This window comes from Gallus gallus, chromosome 9 (assembly GCF_016699485.2).
Source record: "Gallus gallus isolate bGalGal1 chromosome 9, bGalGal1.mat.broiler.GRCg7b, whole genome shotgun sequence".
In the NCBI taxonomy this organism is placed as follows: Eukaryota; Metazoa; Chordata; class Aves; order Galliformes; family Phasianidae; genus Gallus; species Gallus gallus.
In genome coordinates, this window is record NC_052540.1 from 15,406,667 (window position 1) to 15,431,835 (window position 25,169).

General features: G+C 46.7%; 2 protein-coding genes and 1 long non-coding RNA gene across 12 annotated transcripts in view; 1 reads left to right on the plus strand and 2 right to left on the minus strand.

Annotated features, from left to right (window-relative positions):
- Window positions 1–2,984: 2,984 nt before the first annotated feature.
- Window positions 2,985–16,705, minus strand: RNPEPL1 (arginyl aminopeptidase like 1). 4 transcript variants are annotated; one of them, XR_005862142.2, is made up of 11 exons: window positions 15,968–16,705; window positions 12,069–12,209; window positions 11,690–11,841; window positions 11,415–11,531; window positions 10,279–10,514; window positions 8,476–8,589; window positions 7,707–7,819; window positions 7,343–7,451; window positions 6,328–6,555; window positions 5,904–6,158; window positions 2,985–4,936 (listed from the first exon to the last, which is right to left on the minus strand). XR_005862142.2 is itself a non-coding variant. In XM_025153503.3 (11 exons), exons 1-11 carry the CDS (start codon window positions 16,688–16,690, stop codon window positions 4,907–4,909), a joined length of 2,106 nt encoding a protein of 701 aa, XP_025009271.2. In that variant the 5' UTR covers window positions 16,691–16,705; the 3' UTR covers window positions 2,985–4,906. The 4 variants fall into 4 exon arrangements, 2 of the variants coding, with proteins under 2 accessions (XP_025009271.2, XP_422753.6); XM_025153503.3 differs by having other exon boundaries at window positions 6,016–6,158; XM_422753.8 differs by having other exon boundaries at window positions 2,985–5,341; window positions 6,016–6,158.
- A 180-nt stretch (window positions 16,706–16,885) lies between these two features.
- Window positions 16,886–19,014, plus strand: LOC107054095. Its single transcript, XR_001468048.4, has 2 exons — window positions 16,886–18,595; window positions 18,680–19,014. It is a non-coding gene; the product is annotated as an uncharacterized LOC107054095 (long non-coding RNA).
- ABCC5 (ATP binding cassette subfamily C member 5) overlaps window positions 17,023–25,169 on the minus strand; it is a 39,920-nt gene continuing 31,773 nt past the window's right edge. For 6 of the 7 annotated variants that reach the window (XM_422754.8, XM_004943392.5, XM_046898838.1 and 3 more), the window contains 7 exons: window positions 24,722–24,811; window positions 23,134–23,323; window positions 22,371–22,530; window positions 21,872–21,950; window positions 21,301–21,414; window positions 20,892–21,056; window positions 18,644–20,176 (listed from right to left, as the gene is read on the minus strand). In XM_422754.8, the coding sequence (XP_422754.2) occupies window positions 20,075–20,176; window positions 20,892–21,056; window positions 21,301–21,414; window positions 21,872–21,950; window positions 22,371–22,530; window positions 23,134–23,323; window positions 24,722–24,811 (900 nt within the window). In that variant the 3' untranslated portion in view covers window positions 18,644–20,074. Of the gene's footprint in view, window positions 18,093–18,643; window positions 20,177–20,891; window positions 21,057–21,300; window positions 21,415–21,871; window positions 21,951–22,370; window positions 22,531–23,133; window positions 23,324–24,721; window positions 24,812–25,169 lie in introns of those variants that run through there. The other variant, XM_040705685.2, reaches the window with a different exon arrangement.

Genomic DNA, 25,169 nt, shown 5'->3' on the forward strand with positions numbered 1-25,169 from the left:
ACGTAAACAGACTGCTGAGCCAGCGCGGGGGTGCAGCGTTCACCAAAAAGCAGCGTTGTACCGGTCCACTGCTGACACCAGCCTACCTGAGGGCACAGAGGCCGGCTGGAGAGCCGCAGGGCACGCTGCTGTGGTTCGTTTCTGTCAGACATGAGCACAAGGCTCTCAGCCCCACGGGCAGCGCTGCCTGGGGATGGGCTGACCCAGAAACGCTCCCGCTGCACACACAGGGCTGTAAGAATGTCATCGACAAAGGCTTCCCACAGCTGAGCTTTGTCCCTTCAGGCAGCAACACAACGGCAGGCGGTAAGAATAAGGGCCCCCCTTGTCTGCAGCTCACAGCTGCAACGGCACAGACATGGACAGGGCCCTGCTGGGGAAAATGGGCCTCTGTTTGAGGAACAGAGAGGATCTCATCCCTGTGACTTCACCCTCCCTACTTTCTTTAGGCAACAGCAATCACAGAACTGCATAAACATAGTTAAATTATAGCACATGCTGCTTTCTGGAACAGCGTGAATGCTACCTGGAACAGTGAGCTAGCTAAACGTAGATCTGTATTTATCGTGTTGTTCTCTTTGTTTCTAAAAGTTATGTTGGTCTGTAAAACATCTGACATGCTTCCCTTGCCCTGGCTGCAACGATGGCAGCAGGCAGTCAAATGTACATGGCAGTCATTGTACAGCTGGCAGTGTGATGCCCTATTGACCCAAAGCCTTCTGGGAGAAAAGCAGCCATTTTCTCTGTTGCCTCTTGGCAATCCTGCTGCATTAAACTATTCCTGAAGGCAGAAACATGGGTCTATCTAGATAACAAGTTTTAGAATGTTTTAAGACAACATGACACTTACCTTGTCAGCCTGCTTCTCAGAGTACTTGATGCAGGTGCTTTATATTTCCTCCAGAAAAGCAGACACCAATAGGCTGAGTCCAGTTGCTATGGAAATTCAGAGTTAAGAAGGATTTGCATCCAGTGAAACAGCCAGCTCATTTCCATGCGAATAAAGCCTGTCCTTTGACATGGCATTTTCATGATTTTTTTTCCTCCAGTTTTGGAATTGAATCAATTTCTTGTCCACCTCTGTCATTCATTTTCAATTGCAGGCAGTTCAAGGTCAGGGAGACCGCTAAAAGGGATCTGAGTTTATGTGTGGTTTGAAAATTGAGACATGCATAAGTCCTCTAAATTACAGAGGAACTCTTCCAATCCCTTGGGTCCTGATAGCAGGCTTAGGAAGGCACAGGCTTAGTCACTGCAATGCTACTAAGCTGACAGTGGCTGCTGCTGTGTCAGAGCCACAGCACAGAATGTCCTACTCCTGCTTAAGGGAGATTTTGGAGAGAGGATTTGAGTTTTATATTCAGATCCTTCTTCCATACCACACAAGACTGGTAGCACACTGCTCTCTTCAGCTACCGGGAAGACAGACTCAGTCTTCTTCCATAAAGACAGCAGGGCAGAGGAGACAGCACAGCTCCAAACTTCTATGCTGGCTACCACAGCACACAGAATTAAAGCAAGAAGCTGATGCTTCCCTATGCATCATTAGAAGTGCATATACCTAAGATCTAGGACAACCTTCCTGGATTTTCAACAATTCAATGTCTTTTAAATTGGGTCTTCCCAAGAGAAAAACAGATCTTCCATCTCAGAAGGTTGTGGTTTGATAAATCTCATACTGTGGTTTTAATACACAAAGTCTGATGTTTTGGTCATAATGACTTTAAGCTGTTATCAATCTGTAACAAAATGTGTGAAAGCAAATGTCATGTGATAACTATTGAATATATTACATTCTTTCTGGACAAATCCAAGCAGGGAGAACAGACCGAACACGTGCACTTGACTGAAAGGGAATTGTGCAGTAAATGAGCTTAGTATAGGCAAACAGAAGGTCCTGTGCTATCCAGAAAGGGCCATGGCCAAGGTCACTTTGTGTGAGACCATGAGAAAACTTTGGTTAAGTGAGAACATTTGGGATGTTGTTCTTGGTTAGTGGAGTGCGCAGCTGGGATGCTGTAATAATCTATGGCAACAAAATGATAGATATAAGCTTAACGGAGTACTATGTGTTGCTAACAGGAATTATACTTACATTAACCCATGTGCCAATGAAATGCTAAAAAAAAAGTTAGCAATAACCCACTTTATTAAAGTGTTTGGCTATTCAGAGTTTTTCCACACCTAATACTGCCAGACTCCACTTCACTCTGCTTAAAGCTGCAAGGAAATAAAGTAATAGCTTTCATTTTTAAAAATAAGGAAAATAACCCTCTCTTGGCATCTGCTTAAATAAAACTGTTTTGCTGTACTAATTTTACTGTAACAGATAAGAAATGAGCCCAGCATAGATAAGGCAATAATAGTTTCTATTTAATCTCAGCCTAATTTGCCATTCAACGTCAAGTCTACCACAAATCAAGATAAAAAGTTGTCTGAAGCATTAATTTATTTTATGTCAACAAAAGGAAGGCTTATCTCCAAAAACTTGCCTCCAATTTTTTTCTCTTCCAAATAAAAATACACTCCCAGCTCACGGGAAGAGCAGAAGTACCTGAAGTAAGACAAACAGAATATTTAATACTCAACAAACCCTGCACTTCTCTGTGTTTCAGAGAACAAGTTGTATGAAAATAGCCCTCTGATGGGTTCTCACAGGAATGGGAACAGAAACACTAACTGAAATCTTCATATTGTTCAATCACAAAACAGTCAGTTAGGTCCAGACGGCATTTCCCTGCTCTGATGCATGCATACACAAACACACAGCTGATGTGACGTCAGCTGTAGTAACAATAGGTTATATTCCCTTTTTTTTTGCCACCTCTCCACATTTCACCTTTGTGCTGTGCAGCTTTTAAATAGCTTCCCAACCCCCTAAACACTGTACTCCAGAACAGGACAGAACAAAGACAACATACCAAGTCAGTTCTTCCGTGTGTCTATAACAGGGACACTGAAAAACAGCCCAAAAAAGGCTAAACTTGTCACAAAGCGTAGTTTAATTTGACAATCATCATAAGGCATCCATGTAAATTAAAAATTCCCACCAGGGTCACATACATTCTCCCACAAAATAAAACGTGCTAAAACGGAGGCCTGGAATTCCAAAGGATGCTCGTGGTCACTGCCTGGGCCACGCTGCCACCACCCACAGGGGGTCCAGGAAACACAGCACCAGCAGTGCAACTCAGGAACTGGAAAGTCAGCTCGCACAAATCTCTTTCAAGAGAGCAACGAACAAAAAAGGGAAAGAGATCTGTACAGAAAACGTCATTCTCTGTCCCTTCTGGGAAAACAAGACAGAACGAAAAAGGTAACACCCATTTACCAAGCGTAGAGTAGAGCTTGGAGTTCAGAAGCCCAGCAATGCTGATGGCTCGCTCTGAAAACTAATGAAGCACTAAGGAGGCCTGAGTTCATTATTGCTTCGTCCCAGTTCAGCCCAGGCTAAGGCTATGGTGAAGTCCAAATTAATTTAAAGCCAGAAAACGCAGATCCAGTAACAGCACCTAAGTCCCCATCCACACATGGGTGTAAACAGATTCTTTTGGTGAATAGAAATCTCCCAAATTTCCCCTCTCCCTGTGCTATGCAGATCCCCATCGCAGTGCTAGAATTTATATAACATTTATAATTCTCTGTCACATCTCCTTTAGCTGAGCATCTGCAAAGTGTTTCATTTTGTATTCACGCTCATCCTCTACCCTGCTGATACGTCAGCTCAGAGAAGTTCACCGGGAGCTCACCAGGAGGCACACAGTTGGCCGCATCTGAAAGAACGTGGCACAGAGTCTAAGAATCATCACCTGCACTGTGTAATAGTAGTACCCAGCCATGCTCTGCCCTCAGCGCTTCGGAGACCAAACGGTACAGACAGGAACGCCTCTCCATCCTGCGTGCCCCGTCAGCCATCAAGAGAAACAGCATGCTGTGTAAACACAATGGCATCTTGCTACCACCGTGAGTCAGAAAACAGACTCAAGTCAAGTGGGGCTTCATATCAAGAGTGCTTCCCTCGGATTACCGTATGATGGGGCAACTGTTAGAGGCAAATATTACTCAAGGCAGTAGAATTTGAGACTGGGTATCTCCGGGGCTGACCTACAGGCCCACCATATGCTAGGGATCTTCTAAAACAATTAAAGGTCCTGTTAATTCTTCCGAAAAGGACAGAACAGAGAAAACACATTGTATCCAATGAACGCACATGCTAAGACACTACCAAAGCTTGCAGTTAGACTTGTCAAAACAGTTAAAAAGGTTTAGGCATCCAGTTTGTACCAGAACAGATGGCATGTGGGCACCTAATTTAACTTTGTGAGAATTCGAGCCTAAACATTTTCTTTATTGCTTGTCCCATTGAGTGCAAAGGGAAAAGTGGGGGGTTAGCCACAGAAGGATTTCAAATCCATCATAAGGTTTCCCTGCTCTTCTTCATATATATAAAGCATATATATATATATAAAGCATTATTATTCTTTAGCCACCTGGAGTAGGGGGATGAGGAAAACAGGAGCTATTTCATTTAGTTATCTGAGCATTAGTCCCCTGCTTCCCACATGATGATACCTCTGTCACAGTAAGAGCATGACAATGGAAACCTATCTACTGCCACTGAGAATTCCCGAGTCTCTGCAAAATTTCAGCCCAAATATCAGGATAATGGCAGACTGACACACATACACTCCCCAGCAATGTACACACAGCAAGTAGGACATGCCTCAGTGGCCTCAGATGGAAAAAAAACAATTAAGCAACCTCGGAGAAACCAACCAGAAGAACCTCAGGAAAGAGAACTATCCATATTCCCTGCAGAGGCGACTGCTCAGGAGTCCATGCGTGGCACAAACCGAATCCAAATATCCATCCCACAGCTGAAGGAGATGTCTGAAGCCTGGCAGCGTCACACACTGGATACTTGAAGGCACATTTCCTACGTGTTTTGGAAGAGAAATCCAGTTACAACAACACACTGCAGCTGCAGGGCTGAGGGAAAGGAGGTGACACTTGGCATCTCCGATTCTGTCCCCACGTTCAAGCTCTGTGGCTGGTGCGAGCTGGTGATCTAAGCAGACACATTAACATCCCTGAGTGAAATGGCACCGTTTGTGGCCTCTGAGACTTTGTCCTCGAGCACCATTGCTGGCGTGTCTGCAGTGCCTGCTGTAGTGTCTATGGCAGGAAGCGGATTTAAGCCCTGTGATAAAATCTGTTGGATGGTTTTCCGCAAGTTGGGGTGCAGCTGGTTTTGGGTCTGGTAAAAAATTTCTAAGGCAAAAGACTTGAGCGTGCCAGTGCAAAGGTCCTCATAAAGTGGAATTGTGTACATCCGAGACATCTGCAAAAAAGGAAAACTGGATAATATCACTCCAGTAAAAGCCAAGAGGTTCAGCTCTCCTACAAGTATATTCGAAGAGACCTGAATGAATCCAGGCTGAAGACGAGCAATACATTTCTTCAAAAGATGAAAAATCTCTAGATAAGGTTAACACAAAGTTGCATGTGAATGATAATCAAAACCCACTTCCTCTCTATGACTGAGCTACTTCCCCACAAATAACAGAGCTATGTACAAGGCCAAGGAGAGGAGGCCGCAGAGAACACATGCATTAACCTTTTGCTCCTGCATAATAAAAAACACTGAAAGGAATCTCATGAGCCCTAGCTTTGTCTGAAGGGTACACATTCAAACAATCTCGTGATTTAGTATCATAAAAAACTCTTCTCTGGAAACACTGGGGCTGCTATACAGCAATGCAAAAATGCACTGGGCAGAGCTGGGACAAAGACATTGAGTTAGGCTGGAAAAGCACAGACTATCTGTAGGCATTTCAAATTCCATCTGCCCGTTCCTCCCCACCGCTAGCAGGTGAGCCGTGCTCGGCCCCTTCGCTACACACCTGGTCTACACTTGGCCAGGAAGCAGAAGTTCCAAGGTCTTTCACGTCGCATGTCTCATGCACATGTCTCATGCACTGAGAGGTGCAGTGATTTTAATCCAGCAGTTAGTACCTGGTTTTCCAAGAAGCGCCGGACTTTGTAAAGGTCTGGGTAATAGTCATTGCGGACTACAATCTGCAACCAGCGGATGCGGATTTCTGCGTTCATGGAGTCCAGCTGAGAGGAGTAACATTCCGAAAGCTTTTTTATCACCTCTGAAAAGAGCACATACACAGAGGAAGAAAAAAACAACAACTGTGACCCGTTTTGTCAAGTTTAGAGGTCATCAGAAAATGAACGATGGCACCGAGGCAGAGTAGGGCTATTTAGAATTCAATCTGTCATTCCAGGAATACTTTTCTACTGTCCTTACAGAGTACTCACCATGGCGCAGCGGTGACCCATCCAGCAATCTGTCCAGGAAGAGCACAGTTTGGAACGTTCTCCATTTAGTGAGGTCAGCGCTGCTGGCAGCAGCATCAAAATCCAGAGGCTCAGTGGTCCAGAGTTTGAAGAGCGTCTCCACCGGTCTGGTCAGGCTGGATCCCTGAGATAAATCTGGCTCAGCTAATGGAGGTCCTGTAGCATTGAGCCAACGTTCAAACTCCAGTCCTGGAATGAGGAGCACCAAAAATGTCGAGCAGGAGTCTCTGCAGATGGCTTGGCTGTCTCAAGGTTCAGGACTGCTTCTAGCACAGTTAAGAGAGGTTCTAACAGTAGCAAATCAGACCAACCCATAGTTACAGTGATACAACAGTCTTAGTCTCATCAAGCCTGGCTCCATCTGGAACAGGGACAGCAACATCCCTGCCAAATTTAACCGTGATTCTTCTAGAGCTCAGCATTACAATGAGTAAATAAAAGAAGAACACTCCTGCTCATCAGGCAGACCGGCTAAAAAGTAGCTATGATCAAACCATGTTCTAATATCAGATTTGGCACATTGCTGAATTTTGAGGAAAATTGGAAAACGTGAAGCATATTCTCCCCAGTAAGAAAAAAGAAGGTGAGAGGACTGCCTAAACCCATCCTCACCAGCAAGAACTGTTTTCCATTTGTTTAGCGAATTGGTAACTACATCCAAACCAAGTTTTAGCAGGATTTGGTTTCCAAACACACTGATCACTCTGCAGTGTGAAAGATGAGCTAATGAGAAAGCTAACCAAGGGCCACTCAGATGATCAGTGCCATAATGGTCAGCAACTTACAATGTTCTCATTTCCCACAACACAGGGGGTAACAGTAAGACAAGACAACCATTCGTACCATAGATGTATGTCTGTTGCCAAAGTGTTTTGTTTCCCTCGACCTCAGGATTTGCTTATGCATCTCCTAAGCCAAGTACAAAATTTATCATCCAGACTTCTTAGTTTTGACAGCTAAGTAAACTGCATCCTACCTGCTTTGCTCTCAACACATTGCTCTTTCAAATCTGGAAAAAAATTCAGGAAGGAATCCAGAAGATCTTGAGCCACAACACTGGTAAATTTGTACTTCTCAATGTAGGCCTGAAACAGTGACAGGGATAAATGACAGTTAAGAGGAAGGTGGCTTCTTTTTGATGAAGAACCACACATACAGTTAAAAAAATAAAGATGGAAAAGTAAGGACAAGTACTCAGAAAGGTGAAGGACAGTTTAAAAATATATATATATTTATATATAAAAAACAATAAATCAAGAAAAATATTCCCCTTCTCCTTCTCAAATAAGGAAAGGGACAACTCTCAATCTCCAGAAGAACATATATGTATGCACACTAACTCTGAGGAAGGAGTCAAAGCGTCCTGGGTCACCACACAGCTGGGACAGGTAGTAAACAAAGCAGTAGCCTTTCTCATAGGTGAAGAGGTTCATTAAATTACTAGGATTTACACCTGGAAGGAAAAAGATAATGTTAGAAGACACTGTGCAACAAGAACACTGACTTCCAACCAGTCTAAATGCAAAGACGCCCTAGAGATCTCAGAGTCAAGATGCAGTGACTTAAAAACAGAACAAGCCTGTGTCAGTGCATGTAATTTACTGCAATAAAATAACAGAAGCAATCTAAGTGTCAAACTCACACTGCACGTTTTCAAATATAACAATATAAAACAAGCAATACTATGCTCCTTTTCTGAGACCTCCAACAGTCTTCCATTCAGCTTCAATATCGCCACATGCATTTGAGGTTCATATCTTATCTAGACTGAAGACTGCTTCACACCTCCAGTGTGAATGACAAAACTAGAGAACTATCAATCCTGCACTCCATATCTCGCTCAAGGGATAATCAAGCAGCCTTCATGAGCACACAGCTCACTCAAGGGGAGACCAAGTACACATTTGTATATGTATTTATAAAGATGAGTTAGACCGTTTTGAAGAAAAATTCAGTGCAAGCTTCCTTGCTTACTAGCAGACTAGTTTACACACAAGTATTTTCTTTTTCTTTCTTTTATAAAGGGCATTTTAAATTATGTCATTTCAGTCTGCATTCCAACAGTGATGTGCAGACATTTTGTACAGCGGCTTCAGCCAAAAGAAATACCTGGCTCCAGTTTAACCTGAAGCTTGCTGACTGGGTTGTCTTCTCCAAGGAGCTTCATCTGTCTATGGAGAGCATCAAGGCGGAACGCGGTCTCTAAGCACGTGAAAGCAGCTCCTGCCCAAGAAACAACATGTTAGCCGTGGGACAGTGGCTACAGAACTAACACAAGTACAAAATAAAGGTGACCAAAGATATGAGACAGCAACAGCAAGAGAGAATCTCTGTAACGTACTATCATCAGAATTTGAGTACAAGTTCCTTGTAACTCCTTGCAGTTCATAACAGTGCATCATACAGGTATCACCTTCCACTCAGTAGGACCTCTCTACAGCTGCAGCTGGGTATGCTGCTCTTCTAACTGCAGTGTAGAACTTTCTATGCTTCATGCCAAACTAGCTGCACTACACTGGCAAGTCAAGTCATCTTTCCTGTGCCTTTGCAGATGTGCAACACGGTGGAAAAGAGATTTCCAGATGCAGCAGGTAATTATCTAGGACCATTAATGTTTTTGTTTTCTTCAGCAAGTCTTCAAGAATAGCGCTTGTTAAATAGATACAAGCACAGAGTCTCACTGTGTATAGGGATGAATGAGAATTAAGGACCAGAACACATCTGGAAGATAGAAGAATGTGTACTGGCACAAAAATGGGTGGATGAAACAAGAAGAAAACAAGAACCCTGCAGAATAATTAGTGCTTAGGGGAATTACTTCAAGCTGTAAGCAGGGAGGAGGATTAAGCAAGATCCAAGAGGTGCAGTGGTCACTGGGCTCCAATTTCTGTAAACAATGTCATTACAAAAATGCCTTTTTATTAACTGCAGAAGATATGCCAAAAATGATGTCAGGAATGGCAAGATTTAGATCAGAAGTTTGTCCGTGAAACAAAACAGAATGCAAAAAGAGCTTATTACAGAGTGGCAGTGAGAAAAGCATTGCTTGGTTTCCTGAAGTGCTTCTTGAAACAGCCAGCCCTGAATTCCAAGAGAACACAAATGAGGACCCTGCCTTATGTCAGAGACACGGCCTACGATGGGACAGAAAACAGTACAGAATCTTCTGAACAATTCATATTGTTGCTGTATAGAATACAACCTGAGGTATTAGAGAGTCCTAACCGCTGAGAATTACTCAACATAAAACAGCTTACATATAATACAGAGTAACAGCTCCATAGATGCTAGGAGCACTTCTTTCTCTAAGTTTCATTATCATTATCTCCAAAAACAATATACATGACTAAAAACACACTCTCCTAAGCACACTTGCTGCCAACATTTCCAGGAAGATGAAATAGAACAAAATCCTTTACACAGGACACGTAAAAATACACATAGTGCAAGCTTTTAAGAACACAATGGGACAAACTAGAGAAACATACATTTCTATTATTCATTTCAATTAAAAAACTGAAAAGCAATAGGAATGATTTACTACTTATAGTTGCTATAGGTGGTACCCCATACAGTTGACCTATTAATTTCACTGATGCAAGCAACTAAAGTAGAGCTCTACAATCCTACAAGAAGCCTCTGGTAGCTTAGCAGACAGCTACATAGTTGTCTGCATTCATTTGATAATGGCTATTACCATCATTCCTTCCCACAGTAGCTAACTACCAGCTGACCAGGTGCAGACAGACTGTAAGCATCCACGATGTTCAAAGCAGAGTTTGGGACCGCTCATGTTCCAGAAAAACAGCGACAACAACAACAACACAAACAGCTGCCAACACAGTTTTGAGCCCTGAAGGAAGGAGCTCTCAACTGTTGGTTAGACACATCACAAGGAAAAACCTGTCTTACCATAGGTCTCAGTGGTGATCCGGCGCTGCGCATACGTGGCCAGCCCCTCACTCAGCCACATCTCCTCCCACGTAGCGTTGGTGACCGCGTTTCCAAACCAGCTGTGGGCAACTTCATGAATGACATCAATGATTAAAAACTCATCGCTCTCCAGAATGGAAGAAATGATGAAAGTCAGGCATGGGTTTTCCATGGCAACAATAGGGAAGGATGGAGGAAGAAAAACAATGTCATATCTAAAATTAAAGGGAGAGAAAGAGTACAGTGGTGAATTACAGCTATTTCAAAAGACTTGCACAAAAACATACATGTATGTTTCCCCCCCCTTACAGAAAGCTCTTCTAAGAGTTCTTGAAACTTCAGGAACGACTTTCTAGACCACTGGTACCTCATTCTTCTGATCTGGGAACCACAGTTTGTTCCCTCAGCAAAGAGCTGCTCACGCTTGGACATAAGGCTGGAAGCCATCAGCTGTAGCACGCCCTGCCCGTCCCAGAAGCATCACGCTCCTTTCACACATGCAAACCCACCACAAGTTGTGTATCTGACCACCAGAACCACAAACTTTACATACGCTGCCCACATACACATGCAGATCTTTATGACTCCCCAGAGGCCCCCAGGAAACGTAGGCTGAAGCATGGAGGGAATGAACTGATGCACGCAGTGCCAGCAAAACGACACTGGAACATAACAGTACCATTTCTCTGGTATTCTGGATTTCTCCAATAATCAGCACTGGCATTCCACACCAGGCCGTGCTCTCAGACCATTTCAAACAACATTAAGAGGGTAACAACCACACTTCTTCCAGTGGAAGCCTTTGCAAACATTTGCTCCAATTCGAAGAATGAAAATACTCTCAAAAGCATTCTCTTTTAAGACACAGTCAAACTTGACTTCAGGAACTATTAGCGTTGGTGCTAACATTTAAGTCCGTAACGAATCATTTCAGCATTTTCAGGCATAATGCAATAAATATAAAACAACAAGACAGCACCTTTGATTCTCAGGGAAGGCCAACTGTTCAGAACCCCCAGCGCTGCTCATCATACCAGCAAAATACCACCATGCTCCCATGGTCCTCGTTTTCATTATTTTGTTCCCATCACACCTAGGAGACTTATGAAACTCACCTTCCCCAAATATATGGGCCATACAGGCTCTCTGCAGCAGTCAACCAGCGCTCGACCATGCCAGAAAGCTTGCTGATGGCGGTTGGCAGCAGGCAAGGCTCTGCCCACACTCTGCTCCTGTCAGAAAGCAGAAAACATCAGGTGATACTTCAACAAACGGAGTTATCTCTCAGAAATAACAGCCTGCTTCCTCAGCACACAGCCACAAATGGTCATAGTGCTAAAAGGTCTGGCATCAGGCCTCAGCCTTCTTTAGGCCAAGCTGCAAACCTTACCTTGGACCTATGTCTGCATGTACAAGGTCTCCTGCCACCAGGGCCACGAGGTAGGCAGGAACTGGATATTCCATGTAGAACTGATACACACCTTCGTCTTTTAAGAAGGTGCTTTGAGTGGCGCTCATCAACACCTGCATGCCTGCTGGAGCCTGGAAGACCAATATCATAACAACAGCTGATGGGATGATCAAGGCTGAAGGACCACAGCACAGATCTCTCTGTTTCTGATGTATGGTAATGCATGTGGTTTTTTTTATACCGTTAAGTATCATAAGGAACATTTTATGTTAAATATACATACACACATACATTGTAACTACACTTTGACAATTAAGGGCAGATAAGCTCTCCATAACTACACTAATTTGTCACTGACCTTGACGGTGGCCGAATAGGTGCATTTCACTGCTGGTGTGTCAAAGCAGGGGAAGAAGGAGCGGTTACACACCGAGTGGCCCTGCGTGAAGACAAAGGGCTTGGCGTTGCCATACGTCAGTTCTGGGTCCAGCCACCAAATCTGTTGAAGCATTGAGAGAAGAAGTGAGGGAAAAGGATCGAGTATGAACTGTCAGAGAGCAAAACCTCAAAATCAAGAGGATCCAACATGAAGAGGAATAGCAGGGGTCACGTAGTGCGAGTAAAAACCAACACAAAACAGAGGCTGAACAGTGTACACAGTGTTATCTCTGACCCTGACACTGCCCTCCCAGCTGCAGCACCAGCGATTGTGACACTACGCAAAATGAGTCAGTGTGTGTCAGGAATATCTCTGGGCAGTGGCACCGGAGGCTGCTTCATATGGAGCGGATAAGGAGGTTTTAAGTGGTCACAAGAACTCCACAGCATTGAGTGTGTCAACTTCCAGTATCGAACAGTAAATAAGCCATGAGTCAGACCCTCAGCAGATCATCAGAAGTCACCAAGAATCATATGAAGAAGGGCAGTTATTCGCCTGTTGGGTTTTCCCGTTCTGAGTGCAATGTTTATGCTTTCACACGCTCCCTGCCTCTAACTTTGAAGCACAGAAACAATTTCAAATAAGTATTTTCTTGTAACCCTAGAGCTCCGGAGCCGAACTTTTGCAGAAAATATCAAACATTGTGAAATTTGCAGTAAAGTCAGAACCGCCTGAAGTGCTGGGAGCAGTGGGGCACAAGGAATAAAGCTTTGAGTCCGCTGCATTCTCAGATCAAAGCAGCCAATAAATCTGAACTGGGGGAATAGCAGTTAGTACCGACACTCCTCCAGCTCTTGTTTTCAAGAGAAAGACATGAAGAGCTTACAGAGAGAAGCCGGGGTACCACATCTCTGCTCTCATTTTAATGACATATTCCAGTTCTGCTTCCTACTAACCTCTCCATGTTCTGGAAGGCAAAACTTCCCCTTTCTCCCTTTGCCCTATAAGGTTACTCTTTACCTTCTTCCCTTGCCTTCAGACCCTTCTCCTCTGATGCCAATGTGTTCCTCTCCCAAATCACCCACTTCAGCAGAACCCCTGGGGTTGGGTGAAAGGGACAGAAAGGAAACACAGCTGTTTCTGGAGGGAATCAGGGACAAATGCCTCATTAAAACTCGGTTTGAAGACAAAGCTTCTCACTAGAACACACATCCACATAAATACACAAGCGCTGTGCTCTAACCCAGGTAACAGCATTCTAATGACCCAGGAAGGAGACTCGGAAAGCGACTTCTTCAGGATGTGCCCCAATGTCAGCATTGAAAAGCACTCCTCCCGGCAGCGCTCTGTGCTGGTAGCACAGGTGGGACCAACAAGCTGTCACGTCAGCCTTGGAGCAGAGGCTCACCTTCAGAAGGCCCCGTTCCCTTCATTTTCTGAGTGATAGTAAGGCCAACAAAGCGCACAGAGATAATACACTGCCAGAACTAAACCACAACCCCAGAATAGGATGGAAGAAAAGTTAACAGCGACGTCCGCAGAGCAGAAAGATAAAGGGAAGTGCCCCAACCAGTACAGGAAGAAAACGTAAGCAGGAAGCAAAGGGGAGCTGAGAAATTAATGCCTGTTTACAAGAAGCTCCAAGAATTTACGACACTTTCTCTTCAACGTGCTTCCCTTTCTGTGACATTTGGTTGAGGTTAAATGAAGCAGCGGCCCCGCAGGGCAAAAGGAAAAAAGTCTGCAGAGAATGAAGTATTTTTTTCCCCTGTTTCCCAACGTCTGCAGCTATGCAGCAATCCTCCGCCTCTCTTTCCAGATGCACTTGGAACAATGATTAAAGTTATCCTCAAACAATATAAATAGATCTGCAATATAAATAGAGCGGCCATGCTGCTGGACGGGGCTGGGGATGAGGAGCAGAGGCTGCAGCCCAGAAAGGAGTGCCATCAGCAGCCTGTGGGGGCAGGGAGCTGGGCCGCTATGGGGCAGAGCAGCACACGGGTGCATCACCGAATCCTAACCGCGCTCCGCTGAGGAAACACGCGTGACAGCGTCGCAATCTGGCAAGAGACAAAAGGAAACAGCTGAACCTCTTCCAATTTTAAAGTCTTTCCATGTTTCCACCTGCATTATTGATGGAGGAGAGCAGCAGTGCCGCGGCCGCGGTCCCAGTGGCCAGCAGTGACTGCCTACACAGTGCACCATGCAGCCGGGATGTGGGGGATGTGATGGGGCAAGGACCCCGACAGCAAGCCACGAAGAACCAGAAAAACTCAAATGGATTGCCAGGGAAGTTCCCAGCGTTGCCCTTTTTGCTAAATCATAGTGACAAGGAAGCGCTCTCACTTTTACACCAGCACAGAGCTGGGTTTGCACTGAAGGTTGTCATGGAAAGAAAACAGCGCTGTGTTGAGTTGAGCGCTGCCAAATCGGAGGTGTGGCACAGCGGGGCAGAAACAGGCGTGTATTTTTCCCTCTGGGACAGGAGAGCAAAAACACTGTGGAAGAGTCTCTGCAGGGCCGAGGGGTCAGCGTGAGGAGGAGCTGCTGCTTTCCCTACACTCCTGCACCATGGGATGCATGGCGCTCAGCAAAGCCTCACTCCTGAACAGAGGATACGATGCACAAATGCATGGTTCCCGGCACACAGGCAGCCCGAACCCTCTGCAGAAGGCAGGCTTAAGCTCCCCGCTGTCTCCCAGGACCCATCAGACAACCAAAACCATCGGCTCCTCGCTGCAGAGAAGGGCCACGGAAAACAGAGCTTTTATAAGAGAGGCGTGATGCTGAAGCTGCTTCGCCCATAGAGAGAAAAGGGACCGCACAGAAACGCGTTGGTCACGCGTGTGCATGAGGTCACCATTCCACATATGGGGTTACTCATCGCTATTAACACGCAGCGTGAGGCTGGAAAGGCGCTGACAGACATTATGACAATAGCAGCGCATGACTCTGGAGCTCAAAAGATAGCCCAGCGAGCCCCGAGCAGCATGAAGGGCTGGAGCAGGTGCTGCTCGGGGACAAGTATTTTGCCGGCCAAAGCCTGCAGTCCTGGGCAGGCCGTGAGACACAGCACTATGTCGGAGCGTGCCTGCTCCTGCGTCCCAGCACCACTCGGAAAGGGCAGCGCACGGCCCTGCTCCATAACCAGCAACAATTCCACCAGCAGACCTCGCAGCTCCGTTTCGGCCGAGCACGACGTGCCATTAGAGCTACAATAAAGATGCAAAAAAGAACGAAGATCAGCTCGCATTGGATCCAAGGGGACTGAGGTGAGCTGGAGGAATGTTAGAAGGGCTCAGCTCCCAGCATCCTCACACACGCGTGGATGGTGAGGCAGCAGCAGGACTCCCTGTGTGCACAGCAGGGCAGGTCGCCCCTTGGCATCAGCACTGGGGAATCCCAGCAGGAGCCCAAAATAAAGCCACTCGTTCAAGAGGAGCAAAGTGCGTTATCGCGTACTGAGGGAGCTACGGCTCAGCCAGACTGAGAGCGATTACAGGGCACGGCAACAGCCAATGAGCTTCAAAGCCTTCCTGCCATAAATAAAGTGCCGAGCAGACAACGCACACCAGTTTCTTCACGGAACCTTCAAGGTTTCAAAGCCCATCGACCCATCCCCGCTGACCACGGCCCTCAGTGCCACATCTCCACCGCTCTGTTACACCTCCAGGGACGGTGGGGCTCCCTGGGCAGCCCGTGCCAATGCAACACCGCCCTTTCGGAGAAGAGACTGTTGCTAGCATCCAACCTGAACCTGCCCTGGTGCAACACGAGCACGTCGCCCGCAGGCTGCAGGGCTCTCCCGAACCGCTCCTTTTGCCCCGACCGGAGCACGCCCTCCCCGCCGCCCCGCGGGGGATGCCCGTACTCACGGCGGGGCCGTCGGCCGTGGTGTAGCGGACGATGACCTGGAAGGGCTGGTGCGGCTGCAGGGCGGCGGGCAGCGACAGCGTCAGGGCCGAGCCGTAGTCGGTGAAGGGGTCCACGCGGAAGCCCAGCGGGCAGGCGGCGGCGGGCGGCCGGGCGAACAGCGGCAGCGGCGGCTCTGCCAGCGGCGGGGGCCCGGCGGGCGGCTCCGCGGGCGGCGCGGCGATGCAGGGAGCCGAGAGGAAGGTGGCGGTGGAGGGCGCGGCGGCGGCGGAGCACGGAGGCGGCGGAGGAGCGCAGGGCGGCGGCGGGGGAGGTGGGGGCGGCGGGGCCGGGGCGGCGGCGGAGGAGGAGGAGGCGGCGGCGGCGGCTTCGGCGGGGGAGAAGGCGAAGGAGCAGGGGGCTTCCCCCGGCGGGGCGCGGCGGTAGGCGGCCGAGAGGACGCGCAGAGCCGGGTGCACGTCCAGCACCAAAGCGCAGGGCTGCGGGCGCAGCGCGCACAGTTCCAGCACCAGGCAGCCCGCCAGCGCCCGCGCTTCGGGCCGCAATTCCAGCCCCAGGTGCAGGTGGCGGAGGGCGAAGAGCTGCGAGCTGGAGGCCGACGCCACGTCCGGAGGCGGCGGTGGATCGGGAGGAGGAGGCGGAGGGGCCGGCGGAGCCTCCGGGCCGCCCGCGGAGCCCTTGCGGCAGCAGCACAGGCCGGGCGGCCGCGGGGCCGGAGCCGCCATGGAGCGGCGGAGGAGGAGGAGAGGAGGCGGCCGCTATGTGAAATCCATGGGCGGGCGGGGAGGAGGGAGGCCCCGGCGACCGGAGCGGCCGGGGCGGGGAGGGGAAGGGGCCGAAGGGAGCGCGGGGCCCGGCCCGGAACAGGCGGAGGGGGGGGGAGGAGAGGGGTGCGTGGGCTGGGCTGGGCTGCCCCGCCCGGCTCCGCCCCGCCCACCGCCTGCGCGCGCACCGCGCCCGCGCGCCGCCGTTCCCTCCGGTGCGCGCAGAGTCGGGCGGCGCGCGGCCGTGTCCCGGCGCAGCCGCCGTGGCAGCCGCCGAATCGCCGAGGCGCCTCTGAAGTGACACGCGAACGTTTATTAGGCGGTTGCGGGTTTGGCGAACCCACGGCGTACGTTCCCAAGGGCGCCCAGGCCTCGCACCGGTGACAGCGGCGTCGCATCGTTTCCCATCGCCGGCGTCTTCTCATCGTGTCCTTTGGACACAGCGTCAGGAAGCAGTTCTGTCCTCGTTCCATTCCCTTCTAACTCAGAGGAACTTTCTGTCCTCCCCTCCTTTTTCTCTACACACTCTTCGCGTAAACCACATTTCCTGCTCTCATCCTTTCCTCCCAATACCTTTCCCCGTCTCTCAGTCATCCCCTTCACCTCTAGCAGTAAGCGTCCTTTCTCAGTTCTCGTTCCTAGCGATGTCCTAAGGCTGCCCGCTCTCCCTCTGGGTTTCCTCGAGGGCTGAGCAGCAGAGCACAGCCCCAGCGCTCCGCAGCCATCCACATATCAGCCTTCACCAGAGGTAACAGCAAAGTCCCCGTGGGCACTCAGAGTGGCACAGCCTCAGGGCCTGACCTCAGATGTCACTGTGCTCATCACACCGCAGAGCAATGCCACGGGGTGGCTTTAGAAGCCTCCTACCTCCATTTTGTTTGAGTGGTAACGCTGCACTAAGCAGACAAGAGCAGACAAGCAGGAACGTGTTCTAAGAGTTTCTAACTTTAGGACCATGAATCAGGATCTGCTGTACTCGCTGCACAGAATGGATGCAATTCCCAAGGCCCACACAGCAAACCTGAAAGCTGTCTTAGGCACGTTCCTCTCAAGTTGTACGTCTGTTGCTCTTGGAGCACATTGACCAACTCAGGAGAGCACAAGTGGCAAGCAGCAGCTTGGTGCAGTGAATCCCGAGCGCAGCTCCCTCTCATAGCTATGCTCATGTTAGCGCCTATTGAAAGGTGAGCAGTACTGTATTGAGCAGTCTCACTTCGCCTCCCTTCCAGGTGTGCCTTCCTGTCTCCTTTGTACAGCATTCCTGATTTTGGAGGGTGAACTTTCTGCAAGTTAGCTTTCTGGGTCACTGCTGGGCAAGGCAAGAGCCAGGGCTGGCTTCGGGAAAGCTGAAGGAACTCCCAGCCTGGAAGAAGAAGGAGGACAAGGTCAGCGGCAGCATTAGGCCACTTTGTGTTCTCTTTCTCCCTTAAAAAGTATTCAGACTTCAACCAACGATGCTTTATGTGCTGCTGTCTTCAGGTCAGAGTCTGAGCTCTGTGGATGGTATGATTTTACCTGCCACAGTGGTAGGTAGAAACGCTCGTTGCTGTGACTCGGCGGTCGTGTCACACTATAAGCAGTAACACGTAGGTAAAGAATACGAAAATATCTCAGGCTAAGAAAGGTTTTCTGTATTGCATCTGGCGTCCCCATTGCTGTTTGGTGTGAGAATTGGCATTATGAACTGCTACTGTCTGTCCTGCTCAACACAGACATACGTTGCAAGCCTGCTCCACGCTGGAGGGCACGAGTTACCCACTGCACTTTCTTCAACAAAAAACCCCACTCTGCAGGAAACAAAATGAGGCCGCGGTGCAGAGATGAGAAGAAAGGCAGCCTGCAACAACGGACACAGCGCTCAGAGAGGTGAGGAGTGATTCACGCGCTCAAAACAAACCGCTTCAGCCAATAAAATTTACAAAACCCAAAATAGTTTTATTTACTTTTCAGATTTTTGCCTCGGCGAGACATTCTGCAAACATGCTAAGGCTACAAAATGCCCAAGTTGACAAAGACATGCAACGCTGACCATTCAATAAGTCACGGCTATTAGAGGAGCGACCATGCCCACCTGGGCCGCAGGTCCCATAGGACAGGGATGGCGTACAGCGATCATGGCAACGCACTACACAGGACCTAGTAACCTGAGGTAGGTCTCTTCACAGTAAGAAAACAACATCCTACACCAGTGTTACATCCTGATCTGCAGGAACCCGTTTAAAGTTCCAGGAGACGTGGAGTGGGGGACTGTTTCCTTAACAAGTGTGCAATAAAGAAACAGGAAATATTGGTGTTGTTTAACCTTAGTATACGTGAGCGGGACAAAGAGTTAGTGTTACTTGTGCCAGTGAAAGCCAACCTAAACCTCTGAGGAGTGTTAGCAGCTTCAAGATAAAGGAGTCAGTCAGCTGGAGCAACTTGAAAAAGGCTTTCCTGCCAGCATACAGGGTAATGGTTTGAACCTTACGATTAATTTGTTACACGTCATTCCATAAACAGTTACATTCTGGTTGTGTTAGATCAGCGAAGCAGAAAGAGCATAAACCCTGCTGATACAGTCAGAAATACTGCACCAGGACACTGAGAAAATAGGAGGCTTTAACGTGACCCAGAAGTGGTTCTCCACTCAGGAGATCACTAAAAACCCTGCTTTGGGAAAGCATTATGGCAAGCAGCAGCCGCTGCCGTGGTGAACATTAGCGATGCTCCAAATAGCTTTGATAAATTACAATGCAATAGAGTTACACCACAGTGCTCTTCTCCCCTGTGCTAGACAACAATGATGTGACAATAAAGGACACTATTGCAAAGCTTCACTTCCACTCAGACACGCAGAAAATCTGGCACTAGGAAAAGACAACTGTAAGAGACAAAATGGTGTCTGATACAGCCCGATAACAAAGCCAGATCTCCGGTACCATAAACTGTACAAAAATGATAGAAAAGAATATGCACTGTTATTAATACAGTGCTTATTTTAATATAAAATAAACAGCTTACATTTCCACTGTAAATATAGGCTATATACAGAATTATGTATAGATATAGCTACATGTATAAAGCTTCATTATAGGCCTCTGATACATTTATAACTATGGCTCCCTGAGCCATTCGTAGAGTGCATTTAATAACAAAAAAAAATTAGTAATATGATTATGGAATAAATACAATAATAAAAACAAGAAGAATTCTTCTGACATGGTTTTAAAAACTCTCTGGCTTGACGTACTGTGCTAAAAAATAAAGGATGAAAAGGCAATAATCTGCTTGGAGGAGGAGGGAGAGCTGGCCTGCCACAGGCAGGGAGTGCAGCTCTCCAAAATTAAAGTGACTTTGCCCTGAATTTTAGCCCTTGACAGCGACCTTGTTCTCTGCAGCAGCAAACATAGCATAGAAGCGCGAGTTCTCATTGGCCAGAAGGGCAGACGGCGTGTCGAATTCCACTACCTAAAAACAAACAAGGCAGGTAAAGCACGTTAGGAGAAGCCAGCAGAAGAAGGATTCCCATTCACACCCCCTTGGACTTGTCACGTGGCAGTACAGAAGCCAAAATTTGGCAGTCCTTAAATGAGACAACAGACAGCGAAAGCATCTGCCTTTATGCACACATGCTATACACAGGGATGCTTTGAACAACATTACACAGATGCTGGGAGAACCCAGCAGGCAGCAACCTCTGGTGGCTCTGGCAAACAAACTGAGGCAGATGCTGTGGGTTTTTGCTTTCTCTACCTTCAGGAGTGTTTCCAAATGTTCCTACATCTGACTTTTAAGTGTTTATAGCTTCCAGGTGGAAGCCTGAAAAGTGGTTATCTATCACATGTCAGTTTGGTATCAGAACGCTTTGCAAATTGCTGCTGAGCCCCAGCAGAGATGCTTACATTATTATCCATGCTAAAATTAAACATACAAAGGACAATTAAAAACTCTTTAAGGAGTCTATTACTCTGTGGTATTTTCTTGGAACATGAAAGAATTTTTTCCATCTTTGATCTTGTCATGTTGAGGCAATTTCTGATGCTGTTGGAGAATTACAACTAGGGATGTGAAGGAACACACAGGATTTGCTACAGCAATGCCAGCTGTTCCTTCGGGTTAGCCTATACACGTGGCACCACCAGACTGCAACAGGAACTGAAGCCACAGAAGTCCTTCTGCTTACCTGTCCTTGTGTTAGCACCATGATCCGATCGGAGCCCAGTACAGTATGCAGGCGATGAGCAATTGTTAACATAGTGCAGTCTGCAAATGCCTCTCTGATGGTCTCCTGAATCAGCAAGTCAGTCTCTGTGTCCATAGCAGCTGTTGCTTCATCCAGTATCAAAATCTGAAAGTAGTGCATAATCCTGGCTGTTACCTCACAGTAACTCTATCCCTTCCTGAGTATCGAAATACACGGAATGGGCTGAACTGCCATTTGTGGTAACTCCTGGTCACAGTAATCTTTACAGAGCTGTGGTCACAAAGGTAGTTTTGAAAAGCACCACCTCACCCTACACCACGAATATCTGTTGGTGCCGTTCCTACACCAGTTTGATATTGTCAGCTACTTCTCCCATCAAAAAGCTCACCTTGCAGCGACGCAGCAGAGCTCGAGCTATGCACAGCAACTGCCTCTCTCCAACTGAAAAGTTTTCCCCATTTTCCATTACTTCTGAGTCGAGTTTCATAGGCAGCTGGGCAACCTGTGTGGGAGAGAAAAAAGCCTCAGAGCTGAACAGGCCTTTTGTGTCTCCATGGCATGAGTGTCCAGCAGTGAGACTTGCTGCAGAAAGCCTTACAAAGGACAGATTTTAACTTCTGTATGAATATGCATGTGTGACATTTACACTTAAAATGTAAATGCAGAATGCACATCTGCCTATGGCACACAGAAAAGCATCACTTTTGAAATTCTGTAGATCCTGAAGAGTGTCTGTGATGAAGCAATGCTTTGCTGTGCTACATACAAAGAGTGCACCTTTGAAAGGTGGCATTCTCCAAACATTCCATCTCATCTTTAGAAATAAAGCACAGCAAAGAAGGGAATAAAATTGCAGAGAAATACCTTTACTGGAGGGTCAGTGAATTAGTCACTAGTAGAACGTGTAGCTTGGAAAGCCAAAACACAAACAGATATCTCATAGACATCATAATACTTACACACTCCTTCATGTGAGTCCTTTCCAAGGCAACCCAGATTTGCTCCTCACTGTATTGATTGAAAGGATCCAAGTTTGATCTGGAGGGGGAAGCAGAAAGTGTAATCACAATTTGTTTTTCAGCAATGAGTGGCAAAACAGCAGCGCACTAATTTGTCCAGATGGACAATTCCCATCTAACATTCCACTGAGAGAATTTCCTTGCCAAGGAAATCAGATGTTCCCACTATATTAGTAGCCAAGAAACTACAGAGTAAAAACAGAAGACAAAGATGCAAAAATGTCAAGCAAATCTAAAGGAAAAGCAAGAGTTCCACAGAGGATGATGATTGAGATGATTCTACATGGAGTCACATAAAACCATTTACTTTTTTGTTCTGTTGTAAAAACAGAACAGAAGCCAGAATGCCTTTGTTCTATTCACAAACTAACATCTCATTTTAGTTCAGTATGAGCTGGCAGCCACCTTCTTCCTTCCTGACCTGTTATGGTACACTAACCTTACGGTGCCACTGAACAGCACAGGTTCCTGAGGGATTATTGAGAGTTTGCTGCGAAGATCTGCCAAACCAATGTCGTTTATTTTCACTCCATCAATTTTAATGCAGCCTCCAGATAGCTCAACTAAACGAAAGAGTGCCATTCCAAGGGAAGACTTCCCTAAAAATGAGACAAAAAAATACCAGAGTATCAGAATCATAGCAGACATTTGAGACAAGACAGCATTTGGAAACCTGGCCTTTAGTAGGAGTAGTGTTTTAAAATACACTGAAATCCTGGCAAACAATGGTGGTAAGTGCTGAGGTTCAGCATTTAAACTTGTAAGCAGTAATAACTGCATATTTAAAAAACCCACTTTGGAGTTGGTGTAAACCACCTTGCAATCAAACTCTTCACATGATGAACTCCTGAGATAGCTCAGAGCCAAATCTGGCTGCAGCATCAGTACAAAAAACTTTCATGCCAGTTAAATAAATTACAACGAGCACTTATAGGCAGCATTCTGCGCTGGTAAGTGGCTTGGGGTGTTCAACATTAGAAGCATACTGGGGCTCAGGCATAGCAGGACATGCCTCTATTTTAAAAGGAAGCTCAGTTTTGTTGTTTACAGGGATCCCACTTATGTATGCATGTGAACAGAGCCCACCACGGACAGTTCCTGCACCACTCTTAGGCAATTAATTTATTCGAACACAGAAAACAGAAGCAATATGACTGTCCTGTAACTGCAGTATTTTAACTCTGCTTGGTGTTTTTCCTTACCTGAGCCTGTCCTTCCCACAATGCCAATCTTTTCCTTTGGTTTGATGGTGAAGGACACTTTTTTAAGTACCAGAGGGAGATTTTCTCGGTACCGCATCTCTGCATTTTCAAAAACAACTTCACCTTCCTGCGGCCAGTCCAGAGGGGGAGTTTTATTCTTAATTCGAGCAGGAGCTTCCAGGGAAAGAGTCTTTAAAAAGAAAAGTTCAGTTTCCAGTAAACAAAGCGCCAAAGAGGAAAGCTGCAGCTTTCAGTTCTCTGCAGACTCAGCCCACCTCAGTTTGCAGCAGTTTTAAGATGAACACTGTGGCTGGATGCAGGACCAGTGTTTCAGAAGCAGTTTCTCAGTCTCTTACTGCCACACTAGTATTGCCTGCTGCTGCTTCAATAATGATAGCAGACCTTCTACCCAACAATGTTTTTCATCAATAGAATTAAAAATGTATTTTAGGCCTATTTTTTTTAATATATTTTTTATGTCCACAATCCTACTGAGTTTTCCGGTCTTCCAAAGATTAGATGTGATGTCTGCTATATTTCTGTGTTTCTTTGGCTATGCTGTGCCAGGGTCCCCACTGTTGATTCTGACACAGAGGAAAACACCTACATGAAATACTGTACAAATACTATCTTCCTATTCCTCATTCTTCCCTGTTCTGTTAAGTCATTGAGCCAGTCAAGCCCCTTTCAGCTCACTTTCACTGTTGTACTCCCCCAGTAGGTCCCTCATTTAAGCAGTTTGCACATTAAACAGAAAAGCAGAACCTCTAAAAATCAAATGGCTATTTAGCGTGTTTAAAATGAAGGTCACTTTCTCATAGTTGGCACAACCAGCCTCAGAGAATGGCAGAAATCCTGCCACGAGATAAATATCACAGCTTTAAGCACCTGAATGTAAACACCTCCACTGAATCATGTCCCATCAATCCTTTGTAGTGACTACAAAGAAGTCAGTATTTCTACAGCATGATTTTTCCTCATTTGAATAAAAACATTTAGAATGGTTCATAATTGGCCTCCGGAGATACCCTTTTTCTACACTGCCTATAGAGAGATCCCACAGGGACTGTGTCAGTTGTGGACATCGGAAGTAACTTAAGTCAGAGGCAGATTAATTGCACCCTGAAGAGTTTGAGAAAAGCAGCGGTCTGCTACAACAGTACTGCCATTCTTTGAGGTTGGTGCTCAAAACAGCACCCTCAGTGCTCACACTGAAAGAAGCCAAACCTCAAACTTGGTAAGACACCCACCCTTCCACTTTAGCTTCATCGTAGTTTCAGAGTTTCATAATAAAATGCCTGTCTGGAGAGATGAGTAAGACAAAAATAATTTCAAAAAGCATAACTTATTTGGGACCTAAAATGATAGCTGGTAACTTATAAAATTTATAACTGTAGCCTACAACTACAGGCTTTACCACTGAAGGCCTAGCACTGATAAATCACCTTAGTCCAGTGAGAGGTATCAGGCAGTATTTGGCACACAGTTGTGTGGCACGCATTCTATACTAAGGTGGACCATAGCTGGCTTCCTCTTCTCTTACCCTAGTGATAAACAAGACATTCAGCTGAACGTGTTACTGCCCTACCTTGATATAGTGATCGATCCTCTCCACTGACGTGAAGCGAGCTTCTGTTTCTGAAGCGAGTCTGACTGTAAACTGGAATAACCCTGTTAACTGGGTGATGGGAGGAAACAGAGACAAATTCAGAGAGCTGTGATTAATATATTTTTTAATTGACTTGAATGACTAACCTAAAGGATACTTGATACAAGTACTCTTGTCTTGGACCCCTTATATTTAACTTCAAGATAACCTTAATTTATGAATCGCTTGGAAAGCCAGCAGCTCAGAAGGGTTTCCTACAAGCAACAGCGTAAAGCGTTAGCCACTTGAACTCTGTAATTTTATGTTATTACCACCAGGAGGCAGAAAAGGGCAAACAACAGAACCCATAACCATTGTGAGCCATGATGCTCACTCTGAACCGACTTCAACCCCCCACCATTACGCAAGGGGCATCTTTTTAGGAGGT

Bases quoted from the DNA above. Each gene is read 5' to 3' on its own strand.
- RNPEPL1 (XM_422753.8), bottom strand. From the start codon at position 16,690: ATGGCGGCTCCGGCCCCGCGGCCGCCCGGCCTGTGCTGCTGCCGCAAG. The intron at 10,515-11,414 runs GTGAGTTTCATA...CTTTAATTTTAG, and splicing joins GGCCCATATATTTGGGGAAG to ATATGACATTGTTTTTCTTC. The intron at 7,820-8,475 runs GTATTTCTTTTG...TTTTCCTTCCAG, and splicing joins TCAGGTTAAACTGGAGCCAG to GTGTAAATCCTAGTAATTTA.